The 20,825-nt window shown below is 43.8% G+C and overlaps 3 protein-coding genes and 1 long non-coding RNA gene across 6 annotated transcripts in view; 1 reads left to right on the top strand and 3 right to left on the bottom strand.

Annotated features, from left to right (window-relative positions):
- Positions 1–7,205, bottom strand: part of mark4b (MAP/microtubule affinity-regulating kinase 4b) — a 61,853-nt gene extending 54,648 nt beyond the window's left edge. For all 3 annotated transcript variants that reach the window (XM_023961590.2, XM_023961591.2, XM_023961589.2), the window contains exon 1: positions 6,247–7,205. In XM_023961590.2, the coding sequence (XP_023817358.1) occupies positions 6,247–6,294 (48 nt within the window). In that variant the 5' untranslated portion in view covers positions 6,295–7,205. The remainder of the gene's footprint in view (positions 1–6,246) is intronic.
- On the top strand, positions 6,530–11,137 carry LOC144981793 (uncharacterized). The gene is made up of 2 exons (XR_013647280.1): positions 6,530–6,711; positions 9,315–11,137. It is a non-coding gene; the product is annotated as an uncharacterized LOC144981793 (long non-coding RNA).
- On the bottom strand, positions 11,120–15,626 carry si:dkey-182i3.10 (uncharacterized). The gene is made up of 8 exons (XM_023961725.2): positions 15,314–15,626; positions 14,021–14,119; positions 13,756–13,945; positions 13,587–13,657; positions 13,344–13,451; positions 12,967–13,228; positions 11,721–12,466; positions 11,120–11,645 (listed from the first exon to the last, which is right to left on the bottom strand). Exons 1-8 carry the CDS (start codon positions 15,461–15,463, stop codon positions 11,379–11,381), a joined length of 1,893 nt encoding a protein of 630 aa, XP_023817493.1. The 5' UTR covers positions 15,464–15,626; the 3' UTR covers positions 11,120–11,378.
- A 535-nt stretch (positions 15,627–16,161) lies between these two features.
- On the bottom strand, positions 16,162–20,822 carry LOC110016280 (uncharacterized). The gene is made up of 3 exons (XM_023962065.2): positions 20,680–20,822; positions 18,512–18,851; positions 16,162–18,154 (listed from the first exon to the last, which is right to left on the bottom strand). The coding sequence occupies exons 1-3, from the start codon at positions 20,794–20,796 to the stop codon at positions 16,788–16,790; spliced, it is 1,824 nt and encodes a 607-aa protein (XP_023817833.2). The 5' UTR covers positions 20,797–20,822; the 3' UTR covers positions 16,162–16,787.
- Positions 20,823–20,825: the final 3 nt, after the last annotated feature.

Below are 20,825 nucleotides of genomic sequence, written 5' to 3'. Positions count from 1 at the left end.
GATATGTTTCTGGTAGATTCCAAATTAAAACCGATAATTAAAAGAGTACAATATGAAGCTATCGTACTGTCAGACCACGGTCCAGTAACATTACTTCTCGGGTTCCCAAAATTTCCAAGCCCAAGAACATGGAAAATGAACAACAGTTTTTTAACAAATGAATCCTTCAAAGAATTCATTGACTATCATTTAGCATTTTATTTTGAAACAAACGACTCCCCTGACATCTCTAAACAGTGTCTGTGGGAAGCAATGAAAGCCTATATGCGCGGCCAAATTATCTCGCACAGTGTTTATAAGAGTAAAAAAGAAAAATTAGAAAAGCAGTCACTTGCCCAGCAGATTTTGAAACTAGATCAACAAAACTCCTGTAATCCAAATCCTCAAACCCTAGCGGAACGTACAGCATTGCAGACTAAGTTTAGTCTACTCTCTACAAATGAGGCTGTGAAATTAATAAAACAGACAAAACAACATTTTTATGAACATGGGGAAAAACCAAGTAGACTTTTAGCTCATCAAATTAAAGTAATGGCGGAAAGAAATCAAATTGAGGAAATAATAACAAAATCGGGCACTAAAGCCTCTGACCAACAAGCAATTAATACAGAATTTAAAATGTTTTACAAAGATCTGTACTCATCTGAAGTTGAAGATGCTAACCTGGTGAACAATTTTTTTGAAGATCTTTCTATTCCTTTAATTAATCAAAAGTATAAAACAGAGTTAGAGAGCTCAGTTACATTGGAGGAAGTAAAACAGGCCATTAAAGACCTTCAGAGCTCAAAAGCTCCAGGACCTGATGGCTATACTGTTGAATTTTATAAATCTTTTATTGATAGGCTGGCCCCGGTGTTGTTGCAAGTATATAATGAATCTCTCTGCCTTGGTAGGCTCCCCCAAACTTTTTATCAGGCAACAATATCTGTGATCCATAAAAAAGACAAGGATCCTACATCTGTGTCCTCATACAGACCTATAAGCCTTTTAAATGTTGATACTAAAATTCTGGCAAAAATTTTAAGTAACAGATTAGAATCAGTGCTACCTACAATTATCCATGCCGATCAAAATGGTTTCATTAAAAATAGACAGCTATCTCATAATCTTCGTCGTCTCTTTAATATCATCTTTACAAGAGGTGAAAAGCCCACACCTGAATTACTCATCTCATTGGATGCGGAGAAGGCCTTTGATAGGGTGGAGTGGTCTTACCTCTTCTTCACCCTTGCAAAATTTGGTTTTGGAGATAGTTTCATCTCCTGGGTCAAATTATTATATACCTTTCCAGTCGCCTCTATTCAAACAAATGGCTATAGATCAGAGTACTTTCCACTTGCCAGGTCCACAAGACAGGGCTGCCCATTATCCCCTTTACTTTTTGCTATTGCAATTGAGCCACTTGCAATCTCTTTACGCACTTTGGAGGACTATACAGGCATTCTAAGAGCTAAATGCGAACATAAAGTTTCACTTTATGCGGACGATCTGCTGTTATACGTCTCAAATCCTAGCATTTCTATTCCAAGCATAATGAAAAAACTAGAATTCTTTGGATCCGTATCTGGCTATAAGATAAATATAAATAAAAGTATAATTTTTCCAATTAAGGACACCCGTGTCAACACATCTGGACTTCCCCTCAAGATTTCATACCAATTTAAATACTTGGGAGTTACAGTTACATCATCGGTAAAAGAACTTTACAACCAAAATTTCGCCAAACTAGTTGAACAAACCATCATTGACCTTGAGAGATGGTCTTTTCTTCCACTCTCTCTAGCCGGTCGTGTGGGCGTGATTAAAATGACAGTGCTGCCCAAATTTTTGTTTTTGTTTCAATCTATCCCTCTCCACCTAAGCAAATCTTTCTTCACAAAATTAGACAAGACAATACTGGAATTCATTTGGAATAAGAAAGTCGCTAGGATTAGACGGGAGTTTCTACAAAGACCAAAATCTTCAGGAGGGATGGGCTTACCAAATTTTCAGCTTTATTATTGGGCTTGTAATCTTAAAAATATTTCATTTTGGATCACAGAGAAATCTCCAAACTGGATGGAGATAGAACAGAACCATTGCACCCCTTCTTCCCCTAAGGCATTTGTTTTTGCAGACATAACTACAATATCACTAAAATACATTAAGGATTTGGTTGTATCCCACACAGTCAGAATATGGAAACAGATTGTGCGTCATTTTGGCCTGCAGGCAAATCCATTATCAGGCCCTATTGTTAAAAACCATTTGTTTTCTCCATCATTGAAAAATGATAATTTTGCTGACTGGTATGATCGTGGACTACGTGTTTTCAAAGATCTCTATATTGATGGTTTGTTTCCATCATTTGAACTGTTGAAAGACAAATATAACTTGCCTAACACTCACTTTTTTAAATTTTTGCAAGTAAGAGACTTTGTTAGACACAACTCTCCAAATTACCCACAACTCCCAGAGGAATCTGTTACCGATTCATTATTTTTGAAAGACCCTGAGATTAGAGGCGGAATATCACATTTGTACAACAAACTGAGCCACCTCAATGGCCACAGCACTTTGCAGCACTTGAGGGAGGCCTGGCAGGAAGAGCTCGGGATAAATATTTCAGAAGAGCAATGGGATCTAGCTTTAGGCTCCACACACACAACCTCAATCTGTGCCAGGCATGGTTTGATTCAGTTTAAGATAATACACAGGCTCCACTGGACTAGGCTCAGGCTGAGTAAGATATTCCCTGACGTTGACCCTCTGTGTATACGCTGTAGACAGGCTCCAGCATCTTTGTCACACATGTTTTGGGGTTGCTCTAAGCTGTCAAACTTTTGGTCTGATGTTTCTCTGACACTGTCAAAACTTTTAAACCAGACAGTCAAGTTGGACCCCCTCATCGGTATTCTGGGAATCACCGACCCCCAAACTTTTAAAAAGAAATCTGAGCGTAGGTTAATTCAGTTCACATGCTTACTTGCACGCCGAATAATACTTTTAAATTGGAAGCAAACGCAGCCTCCCACACACATCCAGTGGATTAGAGACATTTTATGTTTTCTAAATTTAGAAAAAATTAGGTACACCCTGCAAGGACGGGAAGAGAAATTTTTCAATGTTTGGTCCACCTTTATTAAGGACCTTGTAAAAAACAGTTAAATTTGTTTTATTTTTATTTTATTTATTTATTTATTTTTTCATTCCACAAACTGTTCTTGTAAGTTGTTGGTGTTGTTTATTTGTAAAATATGTAAAAAACTCAATAAAGAGATATTAAAAAAAAAAAAAAAAAAAAAAAAAAAAAAAAAAAAAAAAAGAAAAGATCTGGAAACGCTTCACGGATTCTCCGACATGACTTGTGATTTTATTTCCTTTCTTCTGCTCTTCTTTATTTACAGATTCCTCAGCGGGAAACCTGCCTGCGTCAAAATCAGCTCATTCTGTTATGTGAAGCGGCGTGATGGCAAGAGACTAGGCCTCTTTGTCTGAGAGCAAAAACGGCTGAGCGTGGAGGGGGGGGGTGGGAAGAAGAGCGACGATGAGGTGAAGGACCCCCGCCCCCCAAAATCTGTCATCACAGCAATGCCGCGAACAAAAGTGACTCCGGCCTGCCGGAGGAAGTGCACCAATGCGAGCTGTTAGCTAACCGTTTAGGTTACACCGAACAGATGAATCACACCATGCGGTTGCCATGGCAACTCTGAAGAAGAATGAAAATATGCAGCTGTAGTGAAGCTTCAAACCAGTAATCTGAAACAAAATTAAAGAGGAACGCTTAAAATAAAACTGGCATGTCCTTAAATCATAAATTCACAGCCAAATGATGGAAAACTAAAAGATTGGCCACTCTGCCCTTTATACCAGTGATCACCAAGCAAAGCACAAAAGGAGCTGGGTTTTGTTTTTTAATTATTAAAAATGTTTCTTAGCATTCCTATAGTGTGGCGAAGTCTGTTACCCTTTAAAACTGATCCGTACATTAATAGTAAAAGTGCATTTGTGATGTGAACACTGTACCAAGTCTTCCCTTCATTTTTCTGTCAATTGACTCGTTCGATCAATTTAAAGCTCCACTCTGATCGTCTTTAGATCTATTTTCAAAGCGTTCCCAGAGGTCTTTTAATAACGATTGTGAGCTTTTTAGCCAAAAATATTTGGATTTCGAGGACATCGTATCTGCAGAGCGGCAGGAGTTCATCAGAACTCTAAACCGAGAGAGTTGGCAGACTGATTTCCCATCATCCCTTTGTTTACACTCTCTCGCGCTAGCTTCAACTCACAACTCCAATCTCACGTTAGCGGTGCAACAAGATGGCAAGCAATGTCAGAGCTATCCAGCCTTACAGTTTAGATCCAGATTCCAGCTCAGAGGAGGAAAACAAAGACGTCCGCGGATCCATTTGTCTGCAGGTGGAAGCATCAGAATGGAGCAGAGCAGGGAGCTTGTGGCGCTGTGACTTTAGATGTACAGTTGAGTGAGGAAAACCTCTTCCTGGGACGTCCACTTCTTGGTATTTTGATGACACCTCCCAATATGTGGAACTTTACTTAAACTACTGCCGCTCTGCAAAACTGTCCAAGAAAGCAACACAGTTTTTTCTTTATTATGCCTATAAACAGAATGATCATAATAAAAAAAAAACTGGGAGCGGTTTGAAAAAAACCTTTCAAAAGATTATCGAGACGGAGTTAAGCCCAGAACACCTTGGTTCTACAGAAGACCAGCTTGAATTCCGCCAACGTATCCCGACCAGACAAAAGTGGAGCAGACGGGTCCGGAGCGCTTTGGCAGAACCCACGCTCACCTGAAGTTCCCAGAAGCTTCAGACTAGAGTCCAAAGCAACGGCACTGGGAGCTGCGTGGCGGTTGTGGCAAATCTGGGACATCCGACAAACTCAGCCAATAAATCCCACAAATGTGGCTCCATATAGAAGGGAAATCCACTGTCCGAGGTTTGAGACACGGAGCATCATCTCTACACATACAGTTCTAACAAAAGCGGGTTATTTTTTCTGCTATGCTACTATAGTTGGTATAGCTAAATTGTATAAACTAGCAGTTCATACTGGATATGCTAGGTGTTATGCTTTAATTGCACTAAGAATGCAACATCTTGGAAAATTTTCATTTTTTTTTTACTAAAAATCCAAGAAAAATTTAAAATGACTAAAAGCCCTTTTATGCCTGAGAGAAAATACAAAAAAGTCTAAAATAAATGTAAGGTGTTATTCTGCAGCTGCACTAAAAATAAAGTTAGTATTTTAGCTAATAATTCATTGACAAAATACTGAAACGGATCATTTTAAAAGTACAGAGTCATAGTTTTATGTTGATTTACCTCACATTTTCACAAAAAATAAAATTACTTTTATATTTAAATGAAAGCGTAGAATTTTCTTGAATTAATAATGTAGAAAGTAGTCAGCATTTTATTTAACTAATAATCTAATAATGCACTGACAAAATACCAAAGTTCAATTTACATGAACAACTTATTGATTCATGATCAAATTTTTTTCTTTTTACAAAAATCTACATTTTATTTAAGTGAAAAATCATTTCAATAAACCTAGTGACCAACAAAGGTGGGATTTACCATTTTAAAATAGTTTTTTTATACATTAAAACTACCGGTAAATAATTGCAAATTTATTTTAAGCAAAAAGAAAATATAAAAACAGGAAAATAGATTCATTATTTGATGAATCTGGATGAAATCCTTGGTTTTAGAACTTTAAACAGACTGGAGTTGCCAGGTTTGCTCAAATATTTCCATCATTTGCAGAAATGCGTTAAAGGTGAGACCAGACTGATATCCCAGAAGCCTTTGCAGCAGCAGGACAGACCTGACACAGCAGATTGCGCTGCTGTCTCACAGGTTCGGTGTGGCGGAGCCCGAACTCACAGGAGGTGACTGAGGGTGTGGGGGCATTAATAATTGACCAGCTTTCGAACACAAACATGGCACAATGTCAGAATCTGGGAAGGAGGGCAGGGGTTACAAATGGCACGAGGCGCCTCGATTCCCGCTGCAGAGAGCAGTAAACACTAAAATCAACGCCCTGTCATTTTCCCTCGTGCCTCCTGTTTCCACCCTGGCCAACCGGTGCGTTCAAGTGCGGCTCGTCGCAAAGGAGCTCGGAGATTAGGGTGACCGCAGCTGCTCTTTGCACATGGTAGACTAATCTGGGAGTCTTGCGGCTTCAATGTGTCATTATCAGTTTATTCAAGAGGGCCGTAAAAAAAAAGCTACTCACATGATCCGGGTTGCGTTCGTTACCAGGCAGGGCCGTACGTAAAGACATGGTGGTTCCTGAGTGCGCGTCGCCGTCCGACACTTAAAGTCCGTTTGGGTCCCACTAAATTAAAAAAAAAAACTAAAGGCGAATAGGCCTGTCTCTCACTCCCACCGGCACGACGTTGGTCAGTCTGTCCTCCTCATCGTTACGGTCCGTGAAGGCAGCATCACCGACACATCCACCGTTTGTCTCCCACCTCCTTCACGGAGAACACCAGTCCGGGTCGGGCCCCCACCTCTCCACTTTCACCCAAACCCCTCTCTGATGCTACCGCCTCATTCCTGAGAGAAGCCGGCCGGGCGGAGGGCTCGAAAGGCGGATGAGCTGCACCAGGTTCGGGTGAAGAAGACCAGAACCCGCTGAGGAAAGCGATGAAGGTTATTTGGAGAAGCGGGGTTTTCTGAGAGATCAGGAAAAACGGAGGTTTGTGTACTCTTGATAGTTAGCTAGTGGGACATCTTTGGAGTGATCGAAGTAAAAAAAAAACAAAAAAAAAACCTTCCGCGAAGAACTAGAAACCGCCAGAGACAGCATTACCGAGCAGCGGCAAAAACACAGAAGAAGTGGAAAAGAAATACAGAATAAAAAATCAATGACGAACGAACTGCGGTTGTATCAAAGGCAGCAGCGGGCTAGCAGCCACCCCGTCCCTTTTTTCCTCATTCCAGTCCGCCCATGGATCTTTTCACCCGCTCCGCCGGTGACCGAAAAGTCCCCGTAGCTCGCAGACGTCCTCCCCTCAGAGGAAACACAACATATGTTTTCTTCAAAAACGATTGCGGACGTCAGAAAACGGGATCTCCACCTCCAGAGACGCACGGGGACAACAGAAAGAGGGCGGGGACAGGGAGGGACGTCAGCGGCGAGAACAGCCTGCGTCTCTGACCGCCTTTCTCTGTTCTGCTGCTGCTGCGTTCACGGACACAACAGGAAAGGCGCATTTTTAGGTTTTATAGATTTCTGCGAACAAAATAAAGCCCCACTTAGTGAAATGTGTTCGACCTATCACACGCAGTCTCAAAAAGTTTGTTAACCTGATTTTAAACATTATTTATAGCAAAATGTTCAAAACCTTTTCACGGATCACTTCCTGTTGATAAAAGACGTACGAGTGTCATTAAACACATTCTGAGAGAACTGTAAAATAATGCAAAATAAATATATTTCGTAAAACTAAAATCTTTTTTACATGTCATGTCAGACAACAGGTTATCAGAACATTTGAGATTTTTCCTGGATTTATCTAGGTCCGCTTTTTAAAACTGACTGCAGCAAACATAACCCTTGAAACAGGATCAAAGCACAAAAACATTATTGCTAAAGATATATACTATATTGCCAATGGGATATGCCCACTCGTCAAGGTGTTCCAATCACTTTAACAGGTGGATAAAACCATAACCTATGAGAACAGTTTGGGAAGGGCCCCTCCCTGCTCAGCAGTGCACAAAGGAGGCCCCCACAGACATGGATGAGCCAGTCAGGCGTGCAGGAACTCCACCGAAGAAAAACATAATTCCAACACTGTGAGATTGTGGCAGCCAAACACTTTCCTTGACATATATAAGCTGAAGCACTCATTGATTATGAATACAAGTCCCACTCCAATCATCTATTTTTAAAGCGTTCCAGTGGGCTTTTAATTGTGATTTTAACCTAAATAAAGGAAAAATAAAAACTGTTATTTTCTAGGACATAGTTTCTGCAGAGCGGCAGTAGCTCATAAGAAATTCGCCCCAGAGTTGTGGATGGCGTGGATTAAGGCTGCCCTTATTTCCCATCATCCCTTTGTCACATTCTCTCCCACTAGCTTACAGCCTCACACACCCCCAGGCTAGCATTGCATCAAAAATGTTGAGCTATATCAGATCTGTCCAGCCGTACAGTTTGAATCCAGATTCCAGCTCAGACGAGGAAAACAAAGACGTTCCTGGTTGTAGTCGTCCACACATGGATGCATCGCGCAGGGAGCTTTTAGCAGCCCAGCAGACTTTAAACGTCATGATTGCAGTTCTTTATATGCTGGCTTACCCAAGCCATCCATAGCCAGGCTGCAGATGGTCCAAAATGCAGCTGCCAGATTCATTTGTGGAGCAGGTACAGCACCTTCTAACCTCTCCAGTCTGCTTTTAAGATACCCCCCCCTAAAGTCCTCTTGTTCCAACGACCAGCTTTTGTTGATGGCTCCCAGAAAAAAATGTAAGTTTCAGGCGGACTGTTGGCTCCTAAACTATGGAAGCAGTTGCCACCGGCAATAAGAGAGCTTTAAAAAAGAATTGTTCCTCCATTTTAGCGATTTAGCATCAGCCTTGTCCTGGTTTTCATCTCTTTTATTAGTTTTATGCGTTTTAGTCTTTTTTATTTATGTCTCTACGATGTTTTAATTTGGTTTTATGCTTTGAAATCTTGAATGTTTTGTTCTCCATGTGTACAAGTTCGCCATAAATAAATAAATGATGATGATAAAAACGATATTTTTCAGACAGGATATTTTTTTCTATCTGCTCCTGATTTTATGAGGATTTGTCTCAAAACAATCCTCAGAAATGCAAGTTTGACTTTCATTTTCTTTACACGTCATCCATCATGAGAAAAATACCACAAGAACATGATAAAAACGCACTTTTCATTGGAGGGGATCTTTAAAGACACCATGAAAGCAGCGCGGCTCTTTAACATTTCAAGTAAAAACCTGTTTATAGGTAACCTGATCGCTCTGTTGCTCAGTGATAACCTGGCAAACAGTCAGAGATGGAGCTTCCCTCTGTTATAACGAGGAGAGGCGACCGCTGTAGTCAGGACAGAGAGTTATAGACGACGTTAAACCCACTAGCATCATTCAACCTTTCTGTGCATTTTAAGGAATAAAGCTTGAAACCATTGAGCACCAAATAATCGGACAGTGGGGGGGGGGGGGGGGGGTCCTGCTTTGAATCCCTCTGTTAAGCAAGTTTTACATCACTATTTTGTTGAAGAAAACTCCACTAGCATAAATTCAGGAGAGTTTATTTTCTGGACTTTTCTAGAACGGACACCCTGACCCCCCCCCCCCCCCCCCCCCCCCCCCCCCCCCCCACTGTGAACTGAAAACAAGAGCCTTACGTGGACGGATCTGGACCTGTTGGAGCGCATCCATTGCCTCATCCTTCGGCAGCGCCCCGTCCCAGCAGGCGCAGGGCTCTGATCCCGGAGCAGCTCTGCTGTCATCAGGCAGAGAAAGTCTTCTGTCAGGAGAGCAGAACGCTGCTGCCAAATAGGGCAGCAGATCAATGCTGCAAAGATCCATGTTTCCACAGACTGCAGATACAGCAAGCCAATGGCATCATCGGCATTTCTGCAGCAAAAAAGGACTAAACTACTGATGGTTTTGTCCTATTTAGCTGACTGTGTTGATTTGAAAAGCGGAGTTTATTCTACTGACTTCTGATCCTCTTGGCTTGCCATATTTGGAGATGACCTTTCAGATGCTCTCCAGTCAGCTCTGCTTAAACCAATTGGAGAGGAAAAAAACCAGTGTAGAATCACTGACACGTGTAATGGGCTATGCAGGTCGGTGAGTTGGTTTTTTTTTGGGCGTTTGTTCTGCATTTGTGCGTCCGACAGCGGGAATCGATCCTGTGTGACCCACAGGGAGTCGACACACTAACGGATGGTTTCAGGACTGACTGTGATGTGGAGCGCCACGGTTATTGAGGTTAACCTTCAGGACAACATCCATAACTTGAATTCTGTGTCATGTGATCCTGAAACCCGTTTGAGGAAAACAAAAACCTAAAATTCTCTCAATCTTCTATCGGAAAGTTTGATTTTTCTGTTAGTTTTTTTCCGACATTCATACTTTGACAAGATATAGAAATCAGGGAGAAAAATAAGAGATTCATACATTTTAAGATCTGAAAAGTTCAGAAAACAGGATGATGCTTTTCTCCAAACATTATGCATTAAAATACAGCTTTATTTTAGGTTAAATTTATCAAATATTCAGATTTTTTTGGAGTGTTTTGTAAAGTAGCTTGCTTTTTTTTTTGCATCTACTTTGCTTCTGTTCTCTACAGGTCGGCTTGAGCTGGTTCTTCTGGTTGGACTGTGTGTGCATGCACGCCTTTGTGCATTTGTTAAACTCCAGAACACAACATCTAGCTCAACCCCGTCCTCTTTTGCTGACCTGACGCGATTCCTTTTTCTATAGACGCCATCTCTCTCAGCCCCATGCACTTCCTCCGTCAACGCTCTGAGCTGCAATCTGGAAGGGATTAAAGCAGCTTGACCTGGGCAGCTTCTATGGCAGACGTGCACGGAGCCAGCTGCTCGGTGTTCACGCTGACGTACAGCGCAGAGGTTTAGGAGTGAGCCGACGCTGAGCTGAAAACAAACCAAAACCAGTGTTTCTGTGCAGAAGAGATAAAAAGAAGTTGAAAATCTTTTGATCCAAATGGATTCAATGAAACTAAAAAGATGTCAGCAGTTACAGTTTACAGGTGAAGCCAAAGGAAAAGCTCGTGGACTGTGGCGCCATCTTTTGGCCGGGAATGTAAGAGGGGTAGCATCTGCAGAAGGGGGAGAATTTGGCAACCCGTGGATCCATTTTCAGAACCCCCTTTCGGGGGGTTGCTGGAGCCTATCCCAGCTTCTGTTGGGCAAAGGCACGGTACACCCTAAGCACATCGCCAAACTGTCGCAGGGCCACGCAATTTAGAGTAACCAGCCAAACTGATGCCTGTTTTTGGAGAGTGGGAGGAGCCTGGAAAAAAACCTGCATTGTCAGGACTTGAACCTTGCTGTAAGGAGTGCTAACCACTGCGCCACTGTTCAGCCATATCAAAAACAACACTTTTAAACAAATCCAAAACACTTTAATTTGTAAAAAAAAAAAAAAAAGTCCATGTTTGTTGTTTTTTGTCTACAGGTGCTGTGAAAACCGTTTCAGGTGTTTGTAGGACTTTGACGTTGAGGTAAGAAAACTGTTTCAAAAGGTTTAGTGATGTTAGTGCAAAAAGAGAGTCAGATCTGTGAACTTCTCCCTCTTCGTTCAGGACGATGACGATGGTCTTGTTTGTTGGGTTCAGCTCCGACGGACGCTCGGACGACCTTCAGATGTAGACGCACTTGTGCTCCTTCAGGTTCCTCATGTAGGAGAAACTCTTACCGCACTTGTCGCACATGAACGGCTTCTCTCCGGTGTGAATCTGCTGGTGGGCTTTCAGGCTGTTCCCCTGGCTGAAGCTGCGGCCGCAGACGTCGCAGCTGAAGGGCTTCTCGCCGGTGTGGATGCGCTGGTGTCTGTTCAGGTTGCCCGTGTTGCTGAAGTGCTTCCCGCAGACGTCGCAGCTGAACGGCTTCTCTCCGGTGTGGACCACCTGTGTGGGGAGGGGAAAGGTCATTGGTTCTGGACGTGATCACCTGACGAGTCGCGTTGGTGGATTTAAACGGACCTGATGCGACTTGAGGCTGCTGTGCTGCGTGAACCTGCGGCCGCAGATCTTGCAGGCGAACGGCCGCTCGCCGCTGTGCATCTTGGCGTGAATCTTCAGGTAGCTGGAGGACTTGAAGCTCTTCCAGCACACGCTGCAGCTGTGGGGTCGGTCCATGGTGTGGTGCTGCTGGTGCAGGCGCAGCTCCGTGATGGAGCAGAGCCGCTGGCCGCAGATGGTGCAGGTGCAGGGGATGCTCACCGCATGCGTCTGCAGGTGTTTGCGAAAGGAGTCCACACATGCGACGGTTTCGCCGCACGCCACGCAGGCCAGCGCGCTCTGGTCTGAGTGCGTGGTCTTCTGGTGCGTCTTCAGGGTGCTTTTCTGGATGAAGCACTTGCCGCAGGTCTCGCAGCTGAAGGGACGCTCCCCGGTGTGGATGCGCTGGTGGCTTTTCAGGGTATCGGCCTGGTTGAAGCTTTTCCCGCAGGTCTGACACATGTAGGGCTTTTCGCCCGTGTGGATGCGCAGGTGGCGCTGCAGGTTGCCGTGGATTGTGAAGCTCTTGCTGCAGTACTGGCAGTTGTAGGCGCGCTCTCCGGTGTGGACCATCTGGTGCATTTTCAGGCTGTGCGCTCGGTAGAAACTCTTACCGCAGACCTCGCAGCAAAACGGACGCACGTCTGCGTGAAGGCGCTGGTGGTTTCTCAGGAGCTGCTTCAGGGTGAAGGCCTTTCCGCAGGTGTCACAGACGTGGGGTCTTTCTCCTGTAAAAGATAAACGGCCCTTCATCATCTGAGTAGCATCTGACCCCCAGCGTGTTCCTCAAAAGGACATGAACACATGTAAACCCAACCTGGCTGGAAGTACTGGCACCACCGTTTCCTGTTTTCTTTCAAAAATATTTCTATCTGGATGTAAATAAGATAAACATCATAAGCCCATGGAGCTGGAGTGGTCGCGCCCGCTACAACGGCACCCACGCCGGCCAACCGCCCGTGGGCCAGCAGACCCTGAGTGGCGCCGCTCGCTCCCTGGCGCACTATGCTGTCCGCCGGGCGGCGGGCTAACGTATCGGGCTGGATGCCTTCTGCTCCATGGGCTCTGTGACAGGCTGGCGATCCGTCCCAGGGTGTATCCCGCCCGCGCCTAAGGACACCGCAGCTGCTCTCCTGACAGGAATGCTGTGCCGTTGTGGTGTCGTCACTTCTCCCCAGTACATGACGTCGGTCCAGGCTGTTTGGGGGAGGACAGACTCGTGACTTACCCGTATGCAGCAGCATGTGAGCGTCGAGGCTCCTCTGGAAGGAGAAGCCTCGGCCGCACTGGGTGCAGAGGAACGGCTTCTCCGTGTTGGCTTCGTGGACGGCTTGGTGGGCTTTCAGCTGCAGCAGCTTGGTGAAGGTTTTCCTGCAGTGCTTGCAGCTCAGAGGCGGACCCTCCCGCTTTGCCCGGACGCTGAGAGATTTGAGCTTCGGGACCCGTTTGGGTCTGACGGTGTACTCTGGGTCGCTGTCGTCCGGTTCCATCTGACAGAGGATTGACACCATCGTTTCAGTTTCCTCCATCCTCAAACACAGATAAAAATCTATTCCAGGGGAATCACTATGTGAAAAGCATCAAAGAAGGCGTCTGCGAACCCACCTGCTGATCTGGACCACCTCCATCGTACAGAACCGGGTCCTCTGTGTGCTGAACAGAGTCAGGAGCCTCCACCCCCTCCTCCTTTATGAGGACCGTCTGAGCGTTGTCCTGACAGGAAGAAAGATGTCACTCAAACCTGACTTTGGACACTTATTTTCTTTGAATATTGTACCAAAGTTCCTAAATGCAGTTTCTATGACAACGCCGTAAAAGAGGAAAGACGAAGATGCGGGTGGAGTTTACCTCGTATGTTCTGCCTTTCCACAGATGGATTATGGGAGATCTCTTCACTCCAGTGTTACCGACGGTCACCACTGAATAAAATAAATATAACAAAGGAATGTTTGATGGAAGTCATAAAGGGAATGGTCCGGTCCGGCAGGCCTCATGTCTGTCTGGAGTGGTTCTTCACCTCTACGACTCTTCCTCCCTGAACGCTGGACACCCTCTCCAATTCCCCCGCCATTCGGGGTGCTCCTCCTCTCCGCCCGCTCTGCTGCCTCCCCCCGCCCGCCGTTGCCCTCCAGCACCAGCTTCAGCTCCATCTCCACCACCTCCAGTTTCCTCTTCAGCTCCGCGGCCTCGGCCGCCCCCTGGGACACCTTCAGACCACAGAGAGACCCTCCTAAGCAGACAGCTGAGGGGGGGCTGGTGACGGCAGAGCAGGAGTCGTGTACCTGCTGCTGCAGATCGGAAGAACACTCGCGGAAAAGCTGGCCGATCTTCTCTGCAGCTTCACGGACCAAAGGCGCCGTGAAGAGCCTGAGCTGGAGCATCTAAAGAAGAGGAGAAAAACTCCAATCTGTGCTGAGAACCTCATGAAACTGATCAAGAAAATCCTCATCACACTTACAGACACAAAGAGTGATGAGTCAGAAGAAAACAGGGTTCGTTATTCAGAATGGAGACGATGAAATGTTTTGATACAAACAAGTACAGAGTCAGACTGAACTTTGTCACCGTTAAACTCAAAGACCGCAAATCAGAAATGTTCAGGTTTTGTTTAATAAACCAATCATTAAAAAATGTTTTTGGTTTAAATAGTCGAGACTAAATCCTGTCAATAAGTAAATAAATAAGAAGCGAAATGTTGCTACCGAAAACAAACAGTTAAAGTTACATTTTGAATGACAAGAAGTTATCTGGATTATTGCGTTAGTTCTGCTCATAAAATCTCTAATATACTTAAAATGTTTTCAACTATGGCCGGATACAGGCATGAGCTTGGGGGGGGGGGGGGGGGGGGGGGGGGCTAAATGCTGTAACCCCCCTGTAATGATCCACAAAAATCTACAATTACCTAAAAAATACAAATTAAAATAACACAAAAAACCCCACAATTAGAGCAACCAAAAAATAAAAATACAGTAGAACACAAGGGAAAAAAAGTAAATATATGTGGACACAAATCACATTTTAAACATGAGAAGATAAAATTTATCTTAGTGTTTAAGTAATTATTAGAACTTGGAAGATTAAAATATCTAATAAAGTATGACAGGAAGAAGCAGATCATCAAAATAAAAGCCTCCTTTTCTATGTGTATTGGCTGTTTTTTTTTAAAGAATTTTTGTTACTATATCAACAAACACTATTAAAATTTTGACATAAGCTAAAAAAATAATTACAAAAGTTTCTATAGCTATACCGATGTGTATTATTATTAGAGCCTCTTTAAGGCGAAACCTGTAGCTCCGACGCCGCTAGATATACAGTAAATAGATAAGCCTCAGTCAAGATGGCGTCTGTTTCTGGTCTTTTCGGTGTCGTTTATTTCATTTTGAGCACCCCACAATATGATTCTTTAGCTTCTGTTTTAATGACGAACACTGAAACAGACAGAACAACGTAAACACAGGATTAAAATAAATGCTAACTAAAGCTAGCTGCTCTATTTCTATGATGAACCAACTCCTACGCATGAACGGAAGCAGCAGTGGCTCCGGAGCCGCGCGCGCTGTTCCGCGTACCTTCTCGTCGGCGGAGCCTTCGGTGTTTTCACTCACACACGGAGACAATCCAGTTGAGTTACGGTCGCCGGGATCTCTAGACATTTCCGACACGGTTGCGTTTATAAGTTCATCCAAAATGGAGGAAACTTTCACCTCCAGACCATCCATTCCGACAAAGTCCGAGTGAGTTCGGGTCGGTCCTGAACTACAGGTTCATGTCAGTTTGTTCACTTCGTTGCTGCAGTTGTTTTTAATGAAGAGAAAGGCACGCACGCGGGTTCAACGGGACACTTCTTCTACCGGTTCAATCTTTTCAAAATAAAAGCATTACCGAAACAAAACAAAAAAACATTGGGGTTTACTACAAATAATGGGCTGAAGTTCTACTTGGACTGTAAAATGTCTCCAAAAATGGAGACGTCGGCTATGTTCGAATTCCCTCCCCAACATCTAAAAAACTATACACAACACATAACCTTTCAGCGTTTCACAGTCCACTTTCATCCAGTGACTTCCATTACAAAAAACATTCAACATGTTTAAAAATCTAATTTTGTGAAAGTACATTTTGTTAATTATATATATATATATATATATATATATATATATATATATATATATATATATATATATATATATATATATATATATATATATATATATATATATATATTTTTTTTTTAACTTTAGCTTTAACAAAAAGTGGAACATTTTTATAAACCTGGCAAAAAGACAAATTTTACTATTTTGTACTTTTCTTTAAAATAAGTGTGCCACAGGGTAAGCGATAAAGGCGACCATTGTTCCTTATTTCATTAAAAAAAAAAAGCCTTAAGAGCAAGTCATGATAAACAAAATAAAGTTGATCTTTTAGTTGCAACTTTTATTACTACTTTAGTTCTCATTACAAACTAAAGACATTAAAAACAACAAAAATTAGGATCCGGATGACACAAAACCAACTGGCTAACATCATCTCCGGGGAAAAATTTCTTTTCTAGTCGATTCAGTCTCTCCAGGAATAAAATGTAAAGTAAATGCCTGTGGTTTGTGTTTCTAAAGCTCAATTATTGTCATTTTGGCCAATTATGATGTAACTGAACTTAAACCTTGGAAATAGTTGTAAACATAGTTGTTGGAAAATGCTCAGTGAAATCATCATAGAGTCACAGATTTATATTGTTATTTTTTTCATCAAAAGGCCACACCCCTTTGAGTACAGTTACTAAATGTAACCACAGAAAAAATAGTTTTGAAATCAGACTGTAAATGTTTGTTTTGGTTGTGATTTTGGGCCAGACATCATCAGCATGTCGTGGAGTTCCTCAGGGCTCGGTTCTCTGACCTGTTCCTCATGTATGAGTGGGTCAGATCGCGCAAACATATATATGCAGATGACACTCAGCTATATGTCACCAAACGACTGCAGTTCATTAGATCCTTTTAAACTCCGTTAGACGTTGAAAAAAGCACTTTGAGACCCCCGAACATCTCAAGACGCAGTGATGGATCTGCCGGACATTTTGTTACTGCACTTGTGTCTCTTCAGTAGCCTGGACTCAGAGAAGCTCCTCCTGCAACTGCTGCAGGAATGCGGCTTCTCTCCCGTGTGGAGCTGCATGTGAAACTTGACGTGTCCGAGCTGTCGAAAGCGCGTCCCGCACACCTCGCACTCGTAGGGCTTCTCCCCCGTGTGAACCCGCTGGTGTCTCAGCAGGTTTGTGTAGATCCTGAAGGTCTTGTCGCAGTGTTGGCACCTGTGCGGCTTCTCCCCGGAGTGCTGCAGCATGTGGGACGTCAGCGCCTTGCGGATGATGAAGGTTTTCCTGCAGACGTCGCAGGCGAACGGCCGTTCTCCGGAGTGGACCCGTTGGTGGTACTGGTACGTGGCTTTGTAATGGAAAGACTTGCCGCATTTGTCGCAGGTGTACTGCGGGTTTTTGGAGTGGATGAGTTCGTGTCTCCTCAGCGACCCGGTGGAGTCGAAGCTCCTTCGACAGGTTGTGCAGCTGAAGGGCGTCATGTCCGTCGTGGTTTTGTCCTGTCGGTAGATGACTCTGCGGCTTCCTCTAACTTGGCTCCTCCTCCCCGTGACCCGCTTCTCCTCATGAGTCCTCTGATGCTTCCTGAGCTGACAGTTGTAGAGGAACGTCTTCCCGCATAGGTCGCACATGAACGCCTTCCGTTCTCCGTGGAGGAGCATGTGCGCCTTCAGCTTGTTGTCGTGCATGAAGCTCCGCCCACAGACTTTGCACGTGCAGGGCTTTTCGCCCGTGTGAAGACGCATGTGTCTCCTGAGGTTGTGCTGAAACGTGAAGCCCACGCCACACACCTCGCATGTAAAGGTCTTGCCTCTGTGCACGGCTTGGTGCGCTCTGAGCGAGCGCCTCCTGGTGAAAGCCTTCCCGCACGCCGCGCACACGTGAGGCTGCTCATTGGCGTGAACGCTATGGTGGCTCTGCAGGGTGGCAGCGTCCCCAAAGGTCTTGCCGCCTGGCTTCTCCGCGGCGTGCACAGACTCGTGAGTGTGCAGGTTGTGTTTGGTTTTGAAGGCCTTCTGGCAGACGTAGCAGACGAAAGGTCGCGCGTCGGTGTGCACCAGCTGATGCCTCTTCAGGCCCGTTCTGCTCTTGAAGGTCTTGCTGCAGAGCTGACAGGAGAAGCTGGCCTGGATCTTCTCTTGGTGTCGCAGCAGATGGTTCTGGAAGGTCACAGAGGTCCTGAATGTTCTGGGGCACTGGTCGCAGGCGAAAGGCCTCAGCTCTCCGTGGGTGTCCGTGTGCTTCGTCACAAACAACTTCCTGTTGCTGCTGAGCACTGCTTCCTGTGTCCTGTTTGGACCGCTACAATCCTTCACAGCTGCAGGACACAAACCAATTGTTTTAGGACATCAACTCCTAACTTAGAGACCCATTCCAAAGAAAATAGGCTTTTTAACATGGCCTTGTGGCCTTTTTCTTACGATGGAGGAAAAATATAATGGTTAATTATAAATATTACAGATTAAAATTGCATTTCTGAGTATGTCGAAACATGTTAGGTATGTGAAAAAACACAACCGTGTCTGATAATAGAAAAACCCAAGAAGTCAAGTCAAATACAGGTTTTGAAAAGTTGATGGAATTATTTTCATCAACTTTTAATTATTTCAGATTTTCTTAACCAGACTGTAAATGATCACTTTGTCAAAGTTATTTCTCAGTTCCAGTAACTTACCGTCATCTCGGCCCACCTGAGCAGCAGATGAGGATTCTTCATCTTCTCCATCCTCCTGCTGTGCATCCGTCCTCCTCATCAGCCTTCCAAAGGGCTTCAGACGGAAGAGCAGGCCGCTCTGCTGGAACAGCACGGGGCAGCCGCTCAGGACGCTCTCCCGCCACCGCCGCGCGTCCTCCACGTTTCTGGTCGCGCTCTGCAGCTCGGCCTCCAGCCGCTCCAGCTGAGCCTTCAGGGCGGAGTTCTCCGAGAGCAGAAGAGACGACATCTGCGAGAAAACGCAGCAGATCTTTCTGCTCGTCTCCCTGGACAACATCTCCCCTGTGGCGCCAAAGCCCGACTGTGGGGATGAAGATCGGTGAGATGTAATAGATTACAAATACATCATAATGACGTGATGCTCATTTAACTCAGTGTAAGATTTTTATTTACATATTTAGACAAACTGATTTGATAAATTGAAGCTAATATATTATTTTACTTTTTCACTTTGGATTATCTACTTTTATTTCTTGAGAAATAATATGAAGTACTCACTTGAGTACTTTTTTAATGTCTGTTACACATTTTAGAAATTATTACATCCAAGTAATTATTAATTTGATTTTAAAAAAATAGCAAGAGTAATTTTTTTCTGGGTGCTTCTTTTAAAATGTTTACATTTAGTTCACATCCTTAAAAAGTATTTTTTAAAAGATTAATACATTTAAATATTACTAGTACTACTTTTGTCAGAATTTGACTGACATAAAATCTGATCCTTGATCTTTTTTTAACTCAAACTTTTGTGAAAATAATGATTCTAAAATGACAAAGGCGCTCAGTTAAACGTAGTACACTTGCTTGAGTATAAGTAAAGCAAGTGTAAAAGTATAGTAATGGAATACTTCTGCAGATTAAATTGGAACAAATTAGGTTTACTATGTATAGACAGTATATAAAAGTAAAGTTCAAGTATGTCGCCCCACTTAGTATTGTTGGAAAAATATAATCTGTCGCTTTGAGATTACTTTCCTTTGTTGCATGTTCAATAAAGTCGAGAAGAAGAAAACCACGGGATTCGGTCGGATTAAGTTTAACAAATTTATTCCCTAACAATATTTCTAAAAACAGAGTAAAACAAAATAAAACAGATCGATCTGGGTGTCCAAAATCAAGGCCTGCAATACGCAAGAGGTTACATTCCGAATTCACATGCAGCTTGTCTGGAGACACAGGAAAATTCCTTGAGTTCAGACTTTTAAGCATGTGGGCAGAACATCCTCCCCCGGGAGCAAATGGCCGCCGAATCTCCGCCTCTGGTCGCTAGAGATTGGCTGACAGAGGAGCCCGCCTTCTTCCTTCAGCCCATCCTTAGAATCACAGCATCTGGTCTCTGGGGGCGAACCTCACAGATAGACACGGTACGGAATCCCCATGGGTGGCAGGAACTGTCACCGCAGGAAGTCGATCCTAGAGCTTTGTTCTTCACACGGGAGCAGATGCCTGTGGCGGTTCCCAGGGATTGAGATGATTGATTCATGATCCAAGTCAGACCTACAACCAAATGGCCTCAGAAGATCAAAGACCATTTTCTCCTGAAGGGGGTTGGAGGTTGGAGCTGCATTCCTGAAACCTCTTTACCTATGCAATTATCAGGAAGTCCCTTTTAATTGAAATTACTGAAACCCACACACAGTAAACCAGAAAGAAAACCTTCAATGAAATAAAGATAAGATAAAAACCTAGGAGAAATGAGAACCACAAAAAATAAATTCCTTCAGTATGAACTAAGTGTACTTGTATTACACTTAAACTAAGACAAACTTGATTTAGACTTTTTTTTTGCTCCTAACGAGGCAATAAAGTATTATGACAATATTTCAATATATAAATATGAAATTCAATTATTGCGTATTTAATTTAATCTTTGTTCAGCTTATTAAAAATGTCTTAAAAGAGCGATTTAAAACTCAGTTGTGCAAATTACTTTTTAACGTTGGCTGACAAAGTCCGCCATGATTGACGTCACTACGCCTTCACTGCTTTAAGTTTCCCTCCCATCTCCTTCCAACAGCGTCTCTGACGGACTGAAAGGCGTTTAGAAAAACCCCAGAGACCGTCCGCGGGTCGAGATGACCCCGAGACACAAACATCACTTCACGAGGACACGCGCCGCTAAAACTCACCTCCATCTTCGCGTTTCCGGTTTGTCGCCCTGAAACCCCCAGCACGTCCACGGCAGCCTCTACGAGCGTGTCCAATATGAACTTTATTTCTACATATAACACATTTTCCGCCATCATTTTTGTTTCGTCGAGCGATTATCAGAGAT

The sequence above is a fragment of the Oryzias latipes genome, chromosome 13 (genome assembly GCF_053564925.1).
Source record: "Oryzias latipes strain Hd-rR chromosome 13, Olatipes_Hd-rR_3.1".
Lineage (NCBI taxonomy): Eukaryota > Metazoa > Chordata > Actinopteri > Beloniformes > Adrianichthyidae > Oryzias > Oryzias latipes.
The sequence above is the reverse complement of the archived record's forward strand: the minus strand, read 5'-3'. Positions and strand labels throughout refer to the sequence as shown.

Bases quoted from the DNA above. Each gene is read 5' to 3' on its own strand.
- si:dkey-182i3.10 (XM_023961725.2), bottom strand. From the start codon at position 15,463: ATGGATGGTCTGGAGGTGAAAGTTTCCTCCATTTTGGATGAACTTATA. The intron at 13,658-13,755 runs GTGAAGAACCAC...TATTTTATTCAG, and splicing joins AGGGAGGAAGAGTCGTAGAG to TGGTGACCGTCGGTAACACT. The intron at 13,452-13,586 runs GTAAACTCCACC...TCTTCCTGTCAG, and splicing joins GGAAAGGCAGAACATACGAG to GACAACGCTCAGACGGTCCT.
- LOC110016280 (XM_023962065.2), bottom strand. From the start codon at position 20,796: ATGATGGCGGAAAATGTGTTATATGTAGAAATAAAGTTCATATTGGAC. The intron at 18,852-20,679 runs GTGAGTTTTAGC...TCATCCCCACAG, and splicing joins CCGGAAACGCGAAGATGGAG to TCGGGCTTTGGCGCCACAGG. The intron at 18,155-18,511 runs GTAAGTTACTGG...TGTGTCCTGCAG, and splicing joins TCAGGTGGGCCGAGATGACG to CTGTGAAGGATTGTAGCGGT.